At 45.4% G+C, this 17,594-nt stretch overlaps 1 protein-coding gene across 2 annotated transcripts in view; it reads left to right on the top strand.

Moving 5' to 3' along the window:
* Window positions 1–17,594, top strand: part of SHANK2 (SH3 and multiple ankyrin repeat domains 2) — a 607,737-nt gene that overhangs the window by 52,052 nt on the left and 538,091 nt on the right. For both annotated transcript variants that reach the window (XM_088458264.1, XM_088458263.1), the window contains exons 7-8: window positions 717–868; window positions 14,876–15,043. In XM_088458264.1, coding sequence (XP_088314390.1) covers window positions 717–868; window positions 14,876–15,043 — 320 coding nt within the window. The remainder of the gene's footprint in view (window positions 1–716; window positions 869–14,875; window positions 15,044–17,594) is intronic.

Below are 17,594 nucleotides of genomic sequence, written 5' to 3'. Positions count from 1 at the left end.
GACAAACAAAAACCCACAAATTCTGACAAACTCCAAGGGCGGGATGTAATAGAGATCGAGTTTCCCGGACGTGCGGGATGCAGACTAATCTTGATCGTTTTTTTTAAAGTTGCAGTCATTTACAAGGCAACACCGAACTGAAAACGATCAAGATCAGTCTGCATCTCGCACCTCCGGCAGACTCGGTCTCTATTACATCCTGCCCTGTGCATTGATTAGGCAAGAATGGGCGGCCATCAGTCAGTATGTGGCCCAGAAGTTGATTGACAGCATGCCAGGGCGAATTGCAGAGGTCTTGATAAAGAAGGGTCAACACTGCAGATATTGACTCTTTGCATAAACGAAATGTAATTGTCAATAAAAGCTTTAGACACTTAAGAAATGCTTGTAATGTTACTTCTGTATACCATAGTAACATCTGACAAAAAGGTCTAATAACACTGAAGCAGCAAACTTTGTGAAAACCAATACTTGTGATGTGATATGATAAACTCATTAGTATATGTGTGATGTGATATGAGCATTATTATGAGTGCGATATGATAAACTCATTAGTATATGTGCAATGTGTATGTTGCGATATGAAAAGAACACAATTTGATAAGATCATTAGTATGAGTGCTATATGATAAACTCATTAGTATATGTGCGATGAGATAAGATCATTGACTACCCCAATAAGCACAAGTTATTTTTCTACCACCTTCTTGCTACAGACACCCCACTCACATTGGCGGCACAGCTAGACAATTCGTTGGAAGTGATAAAAGCTCTCCGTAATGGCGGAGCTCACCTGGATTTCAGGAGCAAGGATGGGATGACCTCTCTGCACAAGGCAGCTCGAGCAAAAACCCAAACGGCCCTTGTGGTATGTTCCCTGCTTTGAGAGCTTAGCGTCTTGTACAATGCATAGTATACTGTATTATTACATAACAGCTGACACATAGAGGTTTATTTACTAAACGGTGGGTTTTTAGAAGTGGACTTGTTGCCCATAGCAACCAATCAGATTCTAGCAATTCTCTTCTAGAAGGTGCTAGATAAATGACAAGTAGAATCTGATTGGTTGCTATGGGTAACAACTCCACTTCTAATAACTCTCACAATAGTAAATATACCCCATAATCCTTTATTCCATTGCATTACAGTATATATGTTATGCAATGGAAATTATCATTTCCCATTTTGCACAGGAAAATAATAAAACAAATTTTCAATGCTGTTATTATTCCTAAGATCAATATCTCCAGTAACGCCACTTACATCTAATAAATCTAGTTTTGTGGCTGTTTTCAAAGTCATTTTTATTGATCCAGATTATATTATTGACTTATTAATATGCTTCTTCCAGTGTTATTTCCCTCATGCTCTGCATTAATCTTGATGTACTGTTGTAGGACTTCTATTGCGGAACTAGAGATATATATATATATATATATATATATATATATATATATATATATATGAGGCATCCCTTCACCTGTTACAGTATGCTGCTCAGTATTGCTGTCATAGGCCACAAGCAGTGCTGCGTTATCCACTAATAGGGGTATTCAATATGGAGCGAAAACTCTATTTTTGCGATGTTTTCGCACCGATGACGTCATTTTCGGAGGTTTTGGTTTTACACCGTATTCAATTTCAAAGACTTTTCGCAGGTTCGAAAAGTCTTTGAAAAAAAACGGGGATAACTTTTCACCACGGAATAGGTGGCGAAAAAAAGTGCAGAATTGGGGTTTAGGGGTGCAGGCTTAAAAAAAAATAGCCTGCACCCCTGGGAATGACATTTTAAAAATAACTGTGTCAAAAAAAGTTTAAAAAAAAAATATGGACACCCCAAAAAATTAATTTAAAAATTGGGGTGAAAAAAAAAAAATTGGGAAAAAAAAGTGTTTAAAAATAGGGAAATAGTTTTAGGGCTATTCTGCAAGTATGCGCAGGGGCTGGCTTTCAACTTTTAGCCTGGGGGGGTAAATGCATGCAGGCGGCCCTGGCAGAGGAGTAGCGTGTAGCCAGGGTGCCCGAAACAACGTTCGTGCTACGGTGCCCCCCCCCCCTCTGGAGAGGACACCCTTATGCAGGCCTCGAGTAGTGTCCCCAGTAGTGATCCCCCCTATGCAGTGCCCCTTGTGCCCCCAGTAGTAAGCCCCTTATATAGTGCCCCCAGTAGTGGTAACCCTTATGCAGTGCCCCTTAAATAGTGGCCCCAGTTGTAGTCTTCCCCCTATGCAGTACCCCCACTATTGCCCTTTATATAGAGCCCCCAGCAGTGGTCCCCGATGCAGTGCCCCCAGTGGTAATCCCCTCCCCCCTATGTAGTGCCCCTAGTAGTAGTCCCCTCCCCCCTATGCAATGCCCCTAGTAGTAGTCCCCTTGTAGTTCCCCCAGTAGTAGTCCCCCCCTTGTAGTGCCCCCAGCAGTAGTAGTTCCCCCTTGTAGTGCCCCCAGTAGTAGTAGTCCCCCCCCTTGTAGTGCCCCCAGTAGTAGTAGTGCCCCCAGTAGTAGTAGTCCCCCCCCCTTGTAGTGCCCCCAGTAGTAGTAGTCCCCCCCCCCTTGTAGCGCCCCCAGTAGTAGTAGTCCCCCCCCTTTGTAGTGCCCACAGTAGTGGTCTCCTCCTTATAGTGCCAGACCCCCCCGCAGTAGACACACATAATAATAAAAAAAAAAAAAAACCCTTACCTGACACTCGCTCCTGCTCCTGCTCCTGGTCCCGCCACCGAGATTAGCTCCTCCGTCCGCTGCTTTGCATTATGGGAGTGACGCGTCACTCCCATTACCCACTGCGGGAGCCGGAAGATGTCCAGCTCTGGCAGTGGGAGCAGCAGCCGATGAGAGTCTGTCTGACTCTCATCAGCTGCTAAAGCAAACACACAGCTGCCGGCTCCAGCGGCTGTGTGTTTGTGCTGTGTAGCGCTGACCGAACTCCGTCCGGTCAGCGCTACACACGCGGTGCAGTCTGTGTCACAGTGACACAGACGGCCCGCGGACCGCATGATGCTGCGGCCCGGGGGGCACATGGCACCCTGGCCCAGCCCGCCACTGAGTATGCGGCAGGTGTTTTCTAGAATAGATTATTAGCGGCAGGTGCATAGTTGCAGAATTTTTAAAAACTTACTTTAGGGACATAAAAATATGCTAGTACCCATTTTCATGTACCCCAAATTTGATGGGACTACTTAAAAAAACGAAAAAAAAAGTGCTCTTCTGCATCACTTCTTCAATGTCGGGAAAAAACACGGCTATTTAAATCCCCGACTTTCATTTGCAGGCTAAAACGGGGGTACCCATAGTGATCCCCCATGTTCTTACAATTTTAGGGGGGTCCTACAATTTATTCCAGGAGATTTTCGTTTTTTTACGCAGATCCCACTTCGCAGCTTCCTATTTTCGTAGGTTTTATATTGAATACGGGGATAAAGCGGGCGCGCGCCCGATACTTTATCCCAGGAAAATCTCCGATGTGGAACGAAAAGCCATGCACAGACTTTTCGCTCCCATATTGAATACCCCTCAAAGTCACCTAGGCTCCTGCACAGGGCCCATTGGACACTGAGGGTCCTGAGTTACCTTAACCAAGGAAGAAAAAAATTGCCCAAACCAGTATCTTGCTTAAGCCCCATGAGGTCTTCATAAGACTCTAATCGCCAATCATTTTATGGCTGGGAGATAATGGTATAGCTGAAGGCTTGTATCCTACAAGATTTATGTTGCAGACATTGAGAAAAATATCATTATGTTAAAGGTCTTCATGCAGTGGTTAAAATGTCAAAGACATTATCCTGTGTCGTCACTCAGCTGCGATTGGCTGGTCACCTACTGACCCGGGAGAGAGCACAGTCAGAAATGTATGAAGTTGTGTTTAGCTTTTTTATTGCTTCATTAACTGGCTTATCCTGTTCCAAGCTATTGGAGCTAATGCCAAACTAAAGCTGGGCGGATCGGGACGACATATCTGGCACATTGTCTAGTGTGTACGGACTATTGCGCGCTCCCGCAGGTCGTTCATCGCAAAAAAAAAGTCCCTTTGCATAAAAGAACTTTAAATTGCATCTATCACCTCTAACATGCACTGGATGCAGCTAATTTTGTACCCAGCCTATGCATTTACTAGGAAATGCCTCAGTTACGGCCAGCAGTGGCAGACGCAGGATTTCTAGGGAGGGGTTTCCAAATCCTTGATTCCAAATGAAGGTTGGGGGGGGGGGGGGGGGCTAGGGAAAAAGAAAAAGAACCGTACACTGTCATGGATATGGATGCACAGAGTGGTCTCCTTATGTACTGGATAGTGTATTATTATACAGTATTAATATTTGAACCTATACACTAGATGGTCTATGTCAGTGCACCCCTAACAGTGCATGTGTTCCAGATCTCGCAGTTGGTGCACAAGTATATTCACTACTGGCTGGCACATTTTAAAAGGTGGTGCTAATTATTTAATTTGTGACACTGAGGGAATTTTAAAAACATGCAACTTTACTATTATATGCTATTTATATTGTGGTCCTCATGCTGTGGGCTAGGGAGGGGGTTTCCAGGCAACCAGAACCCCCCCCCCCTGCATTTGCCTATGGCCAGAGAGGTCGTAACTAGCTGGTGCCATCACACAGAACGCAGAGGATATGTGGGCAGCAACGTTGCCAGCCCATGGCTCTTGCTCCTGGCTAGCAGAGTGCCTGGAACGGCACCTTGCAGCCAGGTTTGCTACTTCAGCACCCACGGAGCATCCTGTGGACTCTCCAGACGGGCACTGTGCACAGTATATGCAGCTGATCGGGAGTCCTGAGGACGCCCGGTCAGCGCTGCACTTACCGGAGCTGCCGGTCACTCCCCCTTCTGCGCGACGTAATGATGTAATTCGCGTGATGTCATGACCACGCACGCTCGGGGTTGGCTGGCACCGGGGCGCAATTGTGCCCCTTTACGGCTCTGGTGACGATACTAGTTTACAGTGAATTGATAGACTTCTCATTAATACTCGTTCCGCCCACAATTGAGTGGTAATCAGGTGACATATCAACTTTAATTTCCGCCATCACTTTGTCCCATGTAAGCTACCGTACTGTTACCTCCACTTGGCTGACTTTTGACTGTTCCAGTAGCAGGACACATCTGTATTAGATTCATGTTGGAGCCACTAGACACAATCCTCGCTGCCCTGACAATGATGGGTCTCTCTGTTTAATGTCAACTTTTATTTCTTTACTTCTAAAATGTGTTGTCAGCATGTATGCCAGGGCTTATGTTTCATTTCATTCAGGCCCAGACGCTATAGTCTGACACACAAACTTTAATAATAGAGAACGCTTCAGTTCCCAGCTCCTGATTCTGCTTCAAACACCTTGTACCACTAGTGGTCTGATCCTCCCATTCTTTATCACTTACCTCTCCTGACTTTGCCTTTCTGACTCCTGACTGTACTGTATCTTCTCTGTAGAATTCCTATTAGCGCCTCTCTCAGTCTCCTGCTCTTTAAACAGTCTCCGGAACCTCACCTCTTCGTGGGGAGCCTGTCTGTCTTCTGTATCTCCCTCTACACTCGTAGCCCCCGTCATTCTACCAATCTCTACAGCTGCTTACAGTCCCATCTGCTCCTTTGTAACACGGGATGTGTTGACTTGATGCTCTGCCTTAAGGGACAGTTGATCAATTTAAACCTATTTCCTCTTATGAATGAAAGAAAACTCAAAATGATTTGCCGATCTATGTGTCAAGAATTATCAAATTGATCTTTGGTACATTAAAACCTCTTTTATGCCTATGTTAATTTGGCAGGATAAAACAACCGGCAGCCAACCAGATCCTTAGGGGTCTGTGGGGCCTATTCATCATCGGAGGCCGTATATTAAGTATTGGTCTCGCTGCGAGGGATACCTAATTATCCAACTTGCATAGGGGGAAACGGGGCACCGGAGCACGGGGACAGCTGCTCTGAAAAGCAGCTGTCCCCTCGGTTAGTATCGCAGCTACAGAAGTAACTGCGTTACTTGCCTGCCCCCCATCTGCCCGGTTACACATGCGTGACCCGAGGTCGCTCATTCGCAAAGCCGCCGGGGAGGTAGTGAGGAGGCGGCAGAGGGATCCGCTCAGATCCCACTTCGCATCACCGGAACTCCTTCCCATAGGAAGGAGCGGAGATCCGAGGACAAGCACCGTCTGAAGATGGCGCTTGTTCTCGGTATCGGGTGGTCCTACCGGATCCCTGATGATGAGTGGCCCGGTAACCTAAATATGCGACATTTCCACATGGTTACTGGGAAATTTATCGATGATGAATAGGACGGAGAGGTGTCTATTTACTAAGCTTTGGATGGAGGTAAAGTACCAAACAATCAGCTCCTAACTGTAATTTTTCAAACACAGCCTGTAAAGTGACAGGAGCTGATTGGTTGGTACTTTATCTCCATCCACTTTATCTTTCTTGAGGCTTAGTACATAAACTCCACAGCTCTGTAAAGTGACAGGAGATGATCGGTTGGTACTTTGGGGTCTGTGTACTAAGCCTTGGAGAGAGATAAAGTGAATGGAGATTTTAAAGACCAACCAATCAGCTGCTAACTGTCACTGTGTTTGCAAAAATGTCAGGAGCTGATTGGTTGGTACTTTGGGCCTGATTCAGAGCCGAACGCTCTGACCAGAGCACTCGCTCTGAATCAGTGCCCTCCTCCCTGAAAATGGAGCGGCCTCCTGGCTGCTCGCATAGCTGTGGGTGATCACCCACAGCATATACGAGCGGCCAAAAAGATGGTCGCGATGGTCAAGACCATCGGGCTTGCGACGAGACCCTTGTGGTAGGGTCTCGTTGCCGCAAGCCCTGGAGTGATTTTGGCTCTATCAGAGCCAAAATCACTCCCACTGACATCACTAATGATGTCAGTGGGGCCGGACTCAGGCGGAAGGCGTTCCCATGGGAACACCTCCGTCTGGCAGTCACGCCCCCGGCACGCCCACCAAAGGGGGCGTGCTGTCAATCAACATCGACAGTACGCCCCCTTTGGTGCGAGACCCGGAGCGACGGAGAGCCCGTCGCTATCCGGGTCTCGCGCATGCGCACGACGGAGCTCCCTCCGTCGTGCGCATGCGCAATGGGGCAACATCGACCCGCTTGCGAGCGCCCTGCGCTCGCGCGTGGGTCTGAATTACCCCCTTTATCTCCATCCACTTTATCTCTCTCAAGGCTTAGTACATAGACCTCTTAGAATTCTCAGAGCACACCATGGGTGGTGATAAAGATTTCATGCACCCCTTTTTCTCTTCCTGATTTATTATGGCTTCCAAACAATATTACATTTCCAGGGTCTAGAGCCTCTAAGTGATGTCCTTTTGGAGGATGGCTTAAGGTGCATACACACACAACGATTTTTTGAATGATTATCGTTTAACGATAATCGTTTGAAAAAATCGTTCACTTTCTGAGACAACGATGAACGATTATCGTTCATGCGCGTTGACGTTTGTAGTTCAGTCAGACTTGTCAACTTAACGATTTTCAGTAAGGGAATATGCAAAAATCGTTTGTAGTTTAAAAAAATCGTTCATTACATTTAGTAAATGAACGATTTTAGTAAACGATTTTCGTTCATTTTTTTCAAGGGAAAGAATCGTTTACTAAAATCGTTCATTTACAAAATCGTTGTGTGTATGCAGCTGTAGTTTCCTTTTCTCACCTCCAATTAAATTATGTTGTACCTTTACCAGACTTTTATAAATACTTAGAATTACGCCATTGGCTTCAGAGCTACTACCCCCCACTTCACGTAGTAACCCATCTTTCTTGTCATATATTCTATTCCATTTTCAGTCTTCCAATCAGAGGAGGGATATCTTGGCGGTTTTGTTTCCAAGTATTGGACAATAAAGGGCTATATTTACTAAAGTGAGAGTTTTTAGAAGTGGAGATGTTGCCCATAGCAACCACTCAGATTCTACTTATCATTTTTAACCAGCACCTTCTAGAAGATAATAGCTAAAATCTGGTTGCTACGGGCAACATCTCCACTTCTAAAAACTCTCACTTTAGTAATTTTACCCCTAAGAAAGGGAAATTGGCGTGTCAAGTTGAGTAGGAACGGAAGCTTTCTAGATCCCTTTCAGAGGAAAAGTGGGAAATTATGTTTTAAAGTGTCCCGGTGTATCAACCATTCAGACATGTTTTTAAGATAATTCATAGAGTGTATTTCCCCCCCCCCCCCTCCCTTAGAGACAACACAAAATGTATCCCTCCATCCCCAAATTCTGCTGGAGGAATTGTGGGTATGTGTGGGGGATATCTACCATGTACTTTGGCCAATCCCCCTGATCCAACTGCTTTGGACTGAGGTGTTCTTTATGATAGGCAGAGTTACGAGTATGTGTATTTCGGCAGATCCTCTATCACTTCTATCCAGGTGGTTTGTTGTGAGGGGATAGGTACCTTATAGGCCGTATTCTAGTGACCGCTAAAGCCTCCATGGACCAGCTTTGGAGGACCTCCTATTTACCTAGTTGCTATTGTAAACAAGATTATAGAACACTTAGTTTTCGAAACGGCGGATTGTAAATATTCTTCTTCTGTCTCTTCACTGCTTAGGAAATGGTTCGGGTGGAGTGAGTATAGAGAGGAGCAAGGACGTTCTTCCATTTACAGCCAAGCCATGGACTTTTGTGTCTTACATTCACCTAGTCATGATTAATAATTTTTTTTTTCTTTTTTGGACTAATGTTTGATATATCTTTTGTACATTTTTACCATTTGTACCTTTTCTTGTACAAACCCCATATATTTCTTCACTTTTCTTCCAGTCTATAACCCCCAATTAATTTATGCTTACACTCAATAGAAACTATTGTAAAAAAAAAAAAAAAAAATCCTCAGGGCACAATATGCTCCCAATAAGATGCTAAAGAAATTCTGTTTGCAAATAACTGTAAGGCTGGGTACACACTAGAGTGTTATGTTGTTTACAGGCAAATTGTAGCAACATTGGCCCTGATTCAGAGCCGGACGCTCTAACAGAGCGCTCGCTCTGAATCAGGGCCGTCCCTCTTAATTTTTAGAGCGGCCTCCTGGCCGCTCCTATAGCTGTGGGTGACCACCCACAGCTATATACCGAGCAGCCAGGAAGATGGTCGCGATGGTCAAGACCATCGCGACAATCGGGCTTGCGACGAGACCCTTGTGGTAGGGTCTCGTTGCCGCAAGCCCTGGAGTGCTTTCGGCTCTATCAGAGCCGAGAGCACTCCAAGGGGCCGGCCCTAGACGGTAGGCGTTCCCATGGGAACGCCTCCGTCTGGGCAGCCACGCCCCCGGCACGCCCACCAAAGGCGGCGTGCTGTCACTCACCATCGACAGCACGCCCCCTTTGTAGCGAGACTCGGAGCGACGGCTTGCCCGTCGCTATCCGGGTCTCGTGCATGCGCTCTGGGCCACCATCGACCCAGTTGCGAGCGCTCGGCGCTTGTGACCGGGTCTGAATCGGGCCCAGAGTTCAGAAATTTACAACAATGCTTACAGGCCCCTAACTACTAATGGTGGATTTACTTTCCATACAGAAACTTTTTTATATATACACTTTTTTTTTTCAAACAGCTTTATTTTTCAGTTGCCATAGAACATGAAACAATTGCATAGTAAAGTCCTGGAAAAAGTAGGGCAAAGCTAACAGAAATAGTAACAATAAATAAAATAAGTAGCACACGGGAGTTTAATTATTATTACATTTACGATGCTGATGATGACTTATTATTATAGCATGGGAAAGCCTCCGTCTGGGCAGCCACCCCCCTGACCCGCCCACCAAAGGGGGCGTGGTGTCGCTCAACATCGACAGCACGCCCCCTTTGGTGCGAGACTCGGAGCAACGGATTGCCCGTCGCTATCCGGGTCTCGCGCATGCACACTGGGCCAACATTGACCCGCTTGCGAGTGTTCTAGCGCTCGCGAGCGGGTCTGAATAAGGCCCATAGTTCCGAGTCTCCGACATTCCTCTTTTACAGCGTATTTCATAATGTTTTCAGTGGAAGGTCCCTTTTTTTTTTTTTTGCTCCACTTTTTTTTTAATTTAAAATTAATTACGTCCGTCTGTCTCTCTCATACTGTCTGTATCCTATATTTGTTTTCCCTGTCTGTCTTCTCTATCTGTTTCTCCTGTATATCTGTCTCACACATCTATCTGTCTGTCTTTTTTTTTATTTTATCCCCACTTCTTTTAAAATTTTAAATGAATTACGTCTGTCTGGCTGTCTCTCTCATACTGTCTCTAAACCCTCTATTCGTCTCCCCGTCTGTCTTTTCTATATGTTTAGACTTCATACTCATTCCGTTTCTCCGGGATTTTGCAGCCGCCGGTCTCAATACCAACATCCGAATCTCGACAAGGGATGTAAGATAGGTGCCAATCTTAATCCCGACGCCTGAATGCCGAAGGACGCCGGACCGAACAAAGGAAGTCTGGAAGCCCTTAGGATTAGCCACGGGGGGAGGGTTCGCTTTTGGGAGCGTAGCTGGGTTAGGGTTAGGTTTTTTTGGGGGGGGGCTTAGGTTTAGACACCCCTAGGGGGGAGGGTTGGGGTTAGGCACCCCCAGGGGGAGGTTAGAGTTAGGCACACCCTCAGAAAGGTTAGGTTTCACATGCAGTAAGCGGGGGTTAGGGTTAGGCACCCCTGGGGGGAGGTTAAGGTTAAGCACTAGGGGGGGGGAGGTTAGGGTCTCTAAGGTAGGCTTAGGTTTAGGGGGGGGAGGGGTATGGATAGATTACTTACCTGCCCTGTGGGGATCTTCTCCCTTCAGGCTGCCGGCGTCGGGATATGAACTGGCGGCTATTCAGCCGCCGGGACTTCATACCCATTCCCAGGAGAGACTGTCTTTCCTGCCTATTGGTCTGCCCTATCTATCAATTTATCATCACTTTTTTACATTTATATCAGTCTTGTTTATTACATTTCTTTCAACAAATACCCTAAAATAAAAATGGGTGTATACAGATACAAAAGGTACATGGGGTCATAGGGGTTACAGGGGACCCCAAGAACATATAAAGCAAAACTGAGGAGATTATATGACAGCGTGTGATATGCTGTCATTCAGCAACCATATACAAGACTAATTACGTAGACATTCATTAGGACTTCATTAAGCTAGACGGCCCCGGCTCAGATATAGTAATAATAAAAGAGTTCCTTCCCCCATATGTGTTGGGTGAAGCGGTCACAGCCAGTTATAGAGCACCTGCTGTCTCCATTACATAATGCCAGGGCTGTCTTAACAGCAGTGCAGGCCCCTGGGCAAAGCAATGAACTGGGGCCCCTATAAAACAATCCTCTGCCGGGGTTGGGATGCTATCGGAGGAGGATGTGCCGGAAGAGCAGGGGGTGTTGGCTATTGGCAGAGAAACAGAAGTCATTTACAGGGAAAAAACACAAGTCACAGTCTGAACATGTACAGTACAACATATTTCCAATGCAGTGCCCCCAGTAGTGCCCCTTATACAGTGCCCCCAGAAGTGTTCCCCCCTATGCAGTGCCCCCAGTAGTAATCCCCCCTATGCAGTGCCCCCAGTAGTAGTCCCCCATATGCATTGCCCCCAGTAATAATCCCCCCTATGCATTGCCCCCAGTAGTAATCCCCCCTATGCATTGCCCCCAGTAGTTGCCCCCCCATACAGTGCCCCCAGTTGCGGCCACCATTCCCATACAGTGCCCCCAGTAGCAGCCCCCCTATACAGTGCCCCCAGTAACGCCCTCCCCCTATGCTCTGCGAGTCCCAGAGTCCCTTTACACACACACAAAAAAAAAGTAACTTACTTGATCCTTGCTCCTGCCGACGACCGCTGCTATCCACCCCTCTGGGCCCGCTCTCGCTCTGCACTATGGGATGGGAGAGATGTCATGACGTCTCTCCCATCACCCGCTGCGGGGGGAACCAGAAGGCGCAGCTCATGAGTGAGCTCCAGCCTACTCCCTCCGTGGACGACGCAGCAGCCAGGGAGAGTCTGTCGGCTAAGTGTTTGTAAACTGTGTTGGGCAGACCACTCTCACTGTGGTCTGCCCTACACTTGGGGCCTGGGGTGCAGCGGCAGCTATGGGCCCCTGCAGCACAGCGGGCCCCGGTGCAATGCACCGCTGCTAGTTCCCCCCTGAGCCAGTACCTGAGTCTGCCTCCTCCCCATGCAGGACTATCAGCAGTGACAGCTATGTGATGGAGGGTAGGGTTGCTATCGACCACAGGCCCTTGGAATCCTGGGGCCCTTGGGCAACTGCCCATTTAGCCTATAGGTAGAGATGGCCCTGCATAATGCAATAGAGTTTTGGTGAAGACTTCAGCTACAGCAGGGGGGAGATTATCCCTCTATGTTTGTACTATAGTAGCTTGAGCTTCAATTACTAAAAATTAACCTTTGGTGCCTAGAGAATTGGGGTGATTATCAATGTAACCTCTGGAGAAGGAGAGAGACTGTTATTAACAACCTTATATAATAATGCAGAGACCTCTGCCCAGACAGACTGAATAAGTGGGTTCCATTGTATTATTCATTATAGTGATAGGATCTCCGCAGTACCCTGCTTCTCAATTGAAGTATGTGCCTCACACCTCGATCTCGGCACCTCCAAAATACATTAGTTTTTGCATGTCAAATATCTATCTCATTTTTATCTATCTATCTATCTATCTATCTATCTATCTATCTATCTATCTCATATCTATCTCTCTATGTGTCTCATTTCTATCTATCTAATATCTATCTATCTACCTATCTCATATCTATCTCTCTATCTATCTATCTATCTATCTATCTATCTCATTTCTATCTATCTAATATCTATCTCTCATTTCTATCTATCTAATATCTATCTATCTATGTAATTTCTATCTATCTCATATCGATCTATCTAATATCTATCTATCTATCTATCTATCTCATATCTATCCTATCTATCTAATTTCTTTCTATCTAATTTCTATATATCTAATATCTCTCTAGCTATCTCATATCTATCTCTCTATCTCATATCTATCTATCTATCTATCTATCTATCTATCTATCTATCTATCTATCTATCTAATTTCTATCTATCTAATATCTCTCTAGCTATCTCATTTCTGTATATCTCATATCGATCTATCGATCGTATCGAGTCTGTCTGTCATGCTGGGAATAACACTGAATCCATCAGCTCTTCTATGGGTCTGTCTGTCTGTCATGCTGGGAATAACACTGAATCCATCAGCTCTTCTATGGGTCTGTCTGTCATGCTGGGAATAACACTGAATCCATCAGCTCTTCTATGGGTCTGTCTGTCATGCTGGGAATAACACTGAATCCATCAGCTCTTCTATGGGTCTGTCTGTCATGCTGGGAATAACACTGAATCCATCAGCTCTTCTATGGGTCTGTCTGTCATGCTGGGAATAACACTGAATCTATCAGCTCTTCTATGGGTCTGTCTGTCATGCTGGGAATAACACTGAATCCATCAGCTCTTCTATGGGTCTGTCTGTCATGCTGGGAATAACACTGAATCCATCAGCTCTTCTATGGGTCTGTCTGTCATGCTGGGACTTACAGCTGAATCTCTCACGTTACATGGGTCCAGTAATTGCTACTTCTCTCTGACCCTGCGGTTTCTTGCCGTGTCTCTAACTGTTTCTCATCTCTGAGAATCATGAGCCCCTCCAGGGTTTCTCATGGCCTGAATTTAATTCCATATATTTCTGCTTTTTACTGGGTCACCTGCTTGAAATCTTCCATTAGCTCCAATGTTACTGGCAACATTCTGCATTTCAATGTGCCCCTCTCTGATTGTACCTTGTGATATAGGAAAATTGTAATTTACTTGGACTTTGAGCTCTTATCAAACACATTATATATCAGATCAGACGGCCTGTGTCACACAGATTATGGTCAGCAAATGGATTTAATCTTTCACTGCAATTAGATCCTTTGGCTAAGAAATTACACCTCTCCGCTTGCTGAATTATTTAGGATTTACTCACTGACTGTGAAATAAGGCACTCGTCTGCGTACTATACACTTTCAGCTGTATTCTTCATTCACTTTCATCACGTCTTTGTAAATAACTTTACAATATAGGGTAATATGTCTATATGGGGACTTTTTTTGCTGTCACAATATTATTTTTGTTGTGGTGTGTGGTTTAGGTGTGTACAGCCTATTCTGATCATCCTGTACAGTGGTCAATACAGTGGGCAGAGCTTGTTTATGGGGAACATATGAACAGACAGGTTGGTTTATGCAGAGCCGTAACTAGACTTTTTGGTCCCCTGTGCCAGAAAGAGCATTGGCGCCCCCCTCATTTTTCAAAGGGACATAATGCACCCAAAAAAGGGCCATGGCTTCATGGGGAAGGGCCAGGGGAGAGATAGGAGAGGTCAGGAGATGCTGGGGATGACAGAAGAGGAAGCTACAAGCAAGAATGATAATAAATAGAAATTTGACAGGCCCAAACACCGCCCCCTGCCCTATGGTGCTCTGTGCGATGGCACCCGCCGCACTACCTAGCTACGGCCCCGGTTTCCTACAGGTGAATCAGCCAATTTATAGAGAGAACCAATGTCCATGAGACAGAGGGATTTTTGTGCCTGTTTCAAGGCTCTATCCCGTCATTCTGATTGGAGCTGCTTGTTTTGCTTAGATTGTCAGTTCTGTTGTATAGTATAGATTGTAAGCTTGCGAGCAGGGCCTTCCTACCTATATATATCTGTTATTACCCTGTTTTGTTCTATAAATGTTTCCAATTGTAAAGCGCAACGGAATATGCTGCGCTATGTAAGAAACTGTTAATAAATAAATATAGTAGCCTGATAACGTACAATTACCCATAGTTGTCACGGTTTGCAGTCAGTCTCTTCACTTCCTAATATCCTGTCGTTCTGCAGACTCTGCTGGAGTTGGGCGCTTCCCCGGACTACAAGGACAGCCGCGGACTGACCCCCCTGTATCACACAGCGATGGTGGGCGGAGACCCCTACTGCTGTGAGCTGCTGCTGCATGAACACGCTACAGTTGGTTGCAAAGACGAGAACGGCTGGCAGGAGATTCACCAGGTGAGAGCTGATACTCTACATCATCTTTCCCATACACCAGAGGTTCCCATACTCCGCCGTTACAGTCCAGGTTTTAAGGATATCCTTGCTCGAGTCCAGATGGTTAAATCCAATTGACTGAGGTACTGATTAAATCACCTGTGCTCAAGCATGGATTTCCTTAAAACATGGACTGTAATGACAGCGTTTGGTAACTTCTCGCATACAGCGCACGGAGTTTACGACATGTTGTGCATCGCCAAGATCAAATTTGCACCTGGACAAACCACGTTGGAATGCAAGGGGTGCAAGTGCATTTATTGTTTTTGCATGCAGGGAATATGCCAGTTTGCTTATGCAGGTAGCAGCTTTATTTTCATGCTGCAATTTAGAATTGACCTAGGCGGCATCTCATTCCCGTAGGCATGTGCAAGGGTGTGGAGGGTGTGCACACGCCTCACCCCCTGCCTAAAGCATCTCCTCCCACACATGTCAACCAGGCTCCCAGGGTAGAGATAGCATCATTTTGAATCCAAGATGGCTCATATGAAATTGCCATATCCGAATAAAACTGTTTCATATCGGCCATCTTGGATTGAAGACGAGGCTGCCTCTTACCTGCTAGCGGACAACAGTGGTTAAGAAGACGACAGCAGTGACTGCCACCCGGTCAAGGTGAGTAGTGTGTGACCCGGGGTTGGGGGTTATATGCCCCATGCAGCAGACCATGGTTTTGCCAAGATTAAATATTGAACCTCCTACTGAACTTAAACCTATCTCTAGAAAGCACTCTAGAAAATGACAGTCTAGCCTGGTTCAAGCACAATGCATCACTGTAGTGCAAGCAGAAGTAAGCAATGTTTTTACCTACACATTGCGTAGGCCTCCAGCGAGATGAACATGTGACTCTCGCATCCAATCATGGAATGGCCTCTTTGACCAGGTACCGCCCACTGATATCCATCAGTCCATCCACATCACAGTAAATGTTGTTGTGGGGCCGAGGCTCTTGTACCCATAAACCATTATTCAGACTGGTTTGTGAATAAAGCTTATTAACACTGCATTGTTATGAACATGAAGAATAAATAATTTATCATTATCAGGGAGTAAATTTTAGTAGTAAAGCCAAACAAATCGTTGTTTTAAAGGCTTTTCAATTTGATAATAAAGAAATAAATTTAATGTGCAATTCAGAAATAATATAATAATATATATATATATATGTGTATGTATATATATATATATATATATATATAGGTAAGCATGCAGCCCGGCACTCTCCAAGATGTTATGGTGGATCTTACTCCGGTACCCTCCTAGGGTGTAATATACCCGATGCACAATCCAATAGAAGAGGCGGCACTCAGGAGATTTTCAAGAAATAGAAATGTTCTTTATTCCAACGTTTCGGGGAACATCCCCGTCATCAGGGAACAGTATACAAACAAGTGCCAACAAACATATGTATATACCCACATCATTTAATCATATGTGATAACCAAATTGTAACCACCTGGGAGATGCTGTCAGTCACTGCCTCCGAGTTCACGCCACACGCGGGAGTCTCACTCAGACGACGTCAACAAACAGCGTCCCGCAGTGTGCCGTACACATAGTGTATATGGTTGCTATGCAACCTTAGTAACCCGTGAAGATTAAAACAACACGTGAAAATTAAAATAGCAGGCTGCCAGCTAAAGTGCTGTCCATATACATAATAGACAATCAGTCACTGCAAGTTTATAAATAAATTCATTACAAAATTGATATTTTATCTCACTAAAGAGTAACATAGTAAATACTGTATCATTAAACATTTGATATTCAACATAGCAAACCCATATTTACTATAAATGCACAGATCATAAACAAATACAGTACAAGAAAGGGCAAAAAAAAGGGAAACATGAATAGAAAAATAGAAATAGGAAAATATGACTAGAAAAACAAGAATACATATATCATAATGTCTCAGAAGGTGAGTAGTCCAACATACTTAATGCATCTTAGATATCAGGTTTAAATGAAACAGTGTAGTCCCAGGCTCTCATTCAAGCCTTTACGAGACATTGGGCTCGATTCAATTGAGCGCGAAGTAAATAGCGCCGGGAGATAGCTCCCGGGGCTATTCAATCCATCGCGATGTTAGGTCGGGGAAGGCTCGGTCTTGCGCCTTAAACTGGATTTTTCCGCGAGCACGGGCATTCCCCGACCTAACTTCCCGGCGTGATGCTATTTTCCAGGCGCGAAGGGCAGAAAGCCTCGCACCGGGACTTTTGTCGGATTTCTGCTCGCATCCCCGGAGGGATGCGAGAAGAAATCCTTAGTCGGGGTTAGCTGCGCGGTGTATTGAATAGCTCCGGGAGCTGATTCCCGGCGCTATTCACATCGCGTAGAATAAAATCGTGCCCATTGTGTCTAATGTAAATATCCACCTGTTTTCTAATTGCAGAAGTCTTCTGCCTCTTTCACCACCTCTCAGACTAGATGACACATGATCAATTATTTTAGTGCGTATACTTGCTACCGAGTGTTTAGCCTGGGCACAATGTCGTGCCACAGGCTGTTC

Source organism: Taudactylus pleione, unplaced genomic scaffold (genome assembly GCF_031769625.1).
Source record: "Taudactylus pleione unplaced genomic scaffold, aTauple2 ptg000820l, whole genome shotgun sequence".
NCBI lineage: Eukaryota > Metazoa > Chordata > Amphibia > Anura > Myobatrachidae > Taudactylus > Taudactylus pleione.
This window is presented reverse-complemented; position numbering and strand designations above follow the sequence as displayed.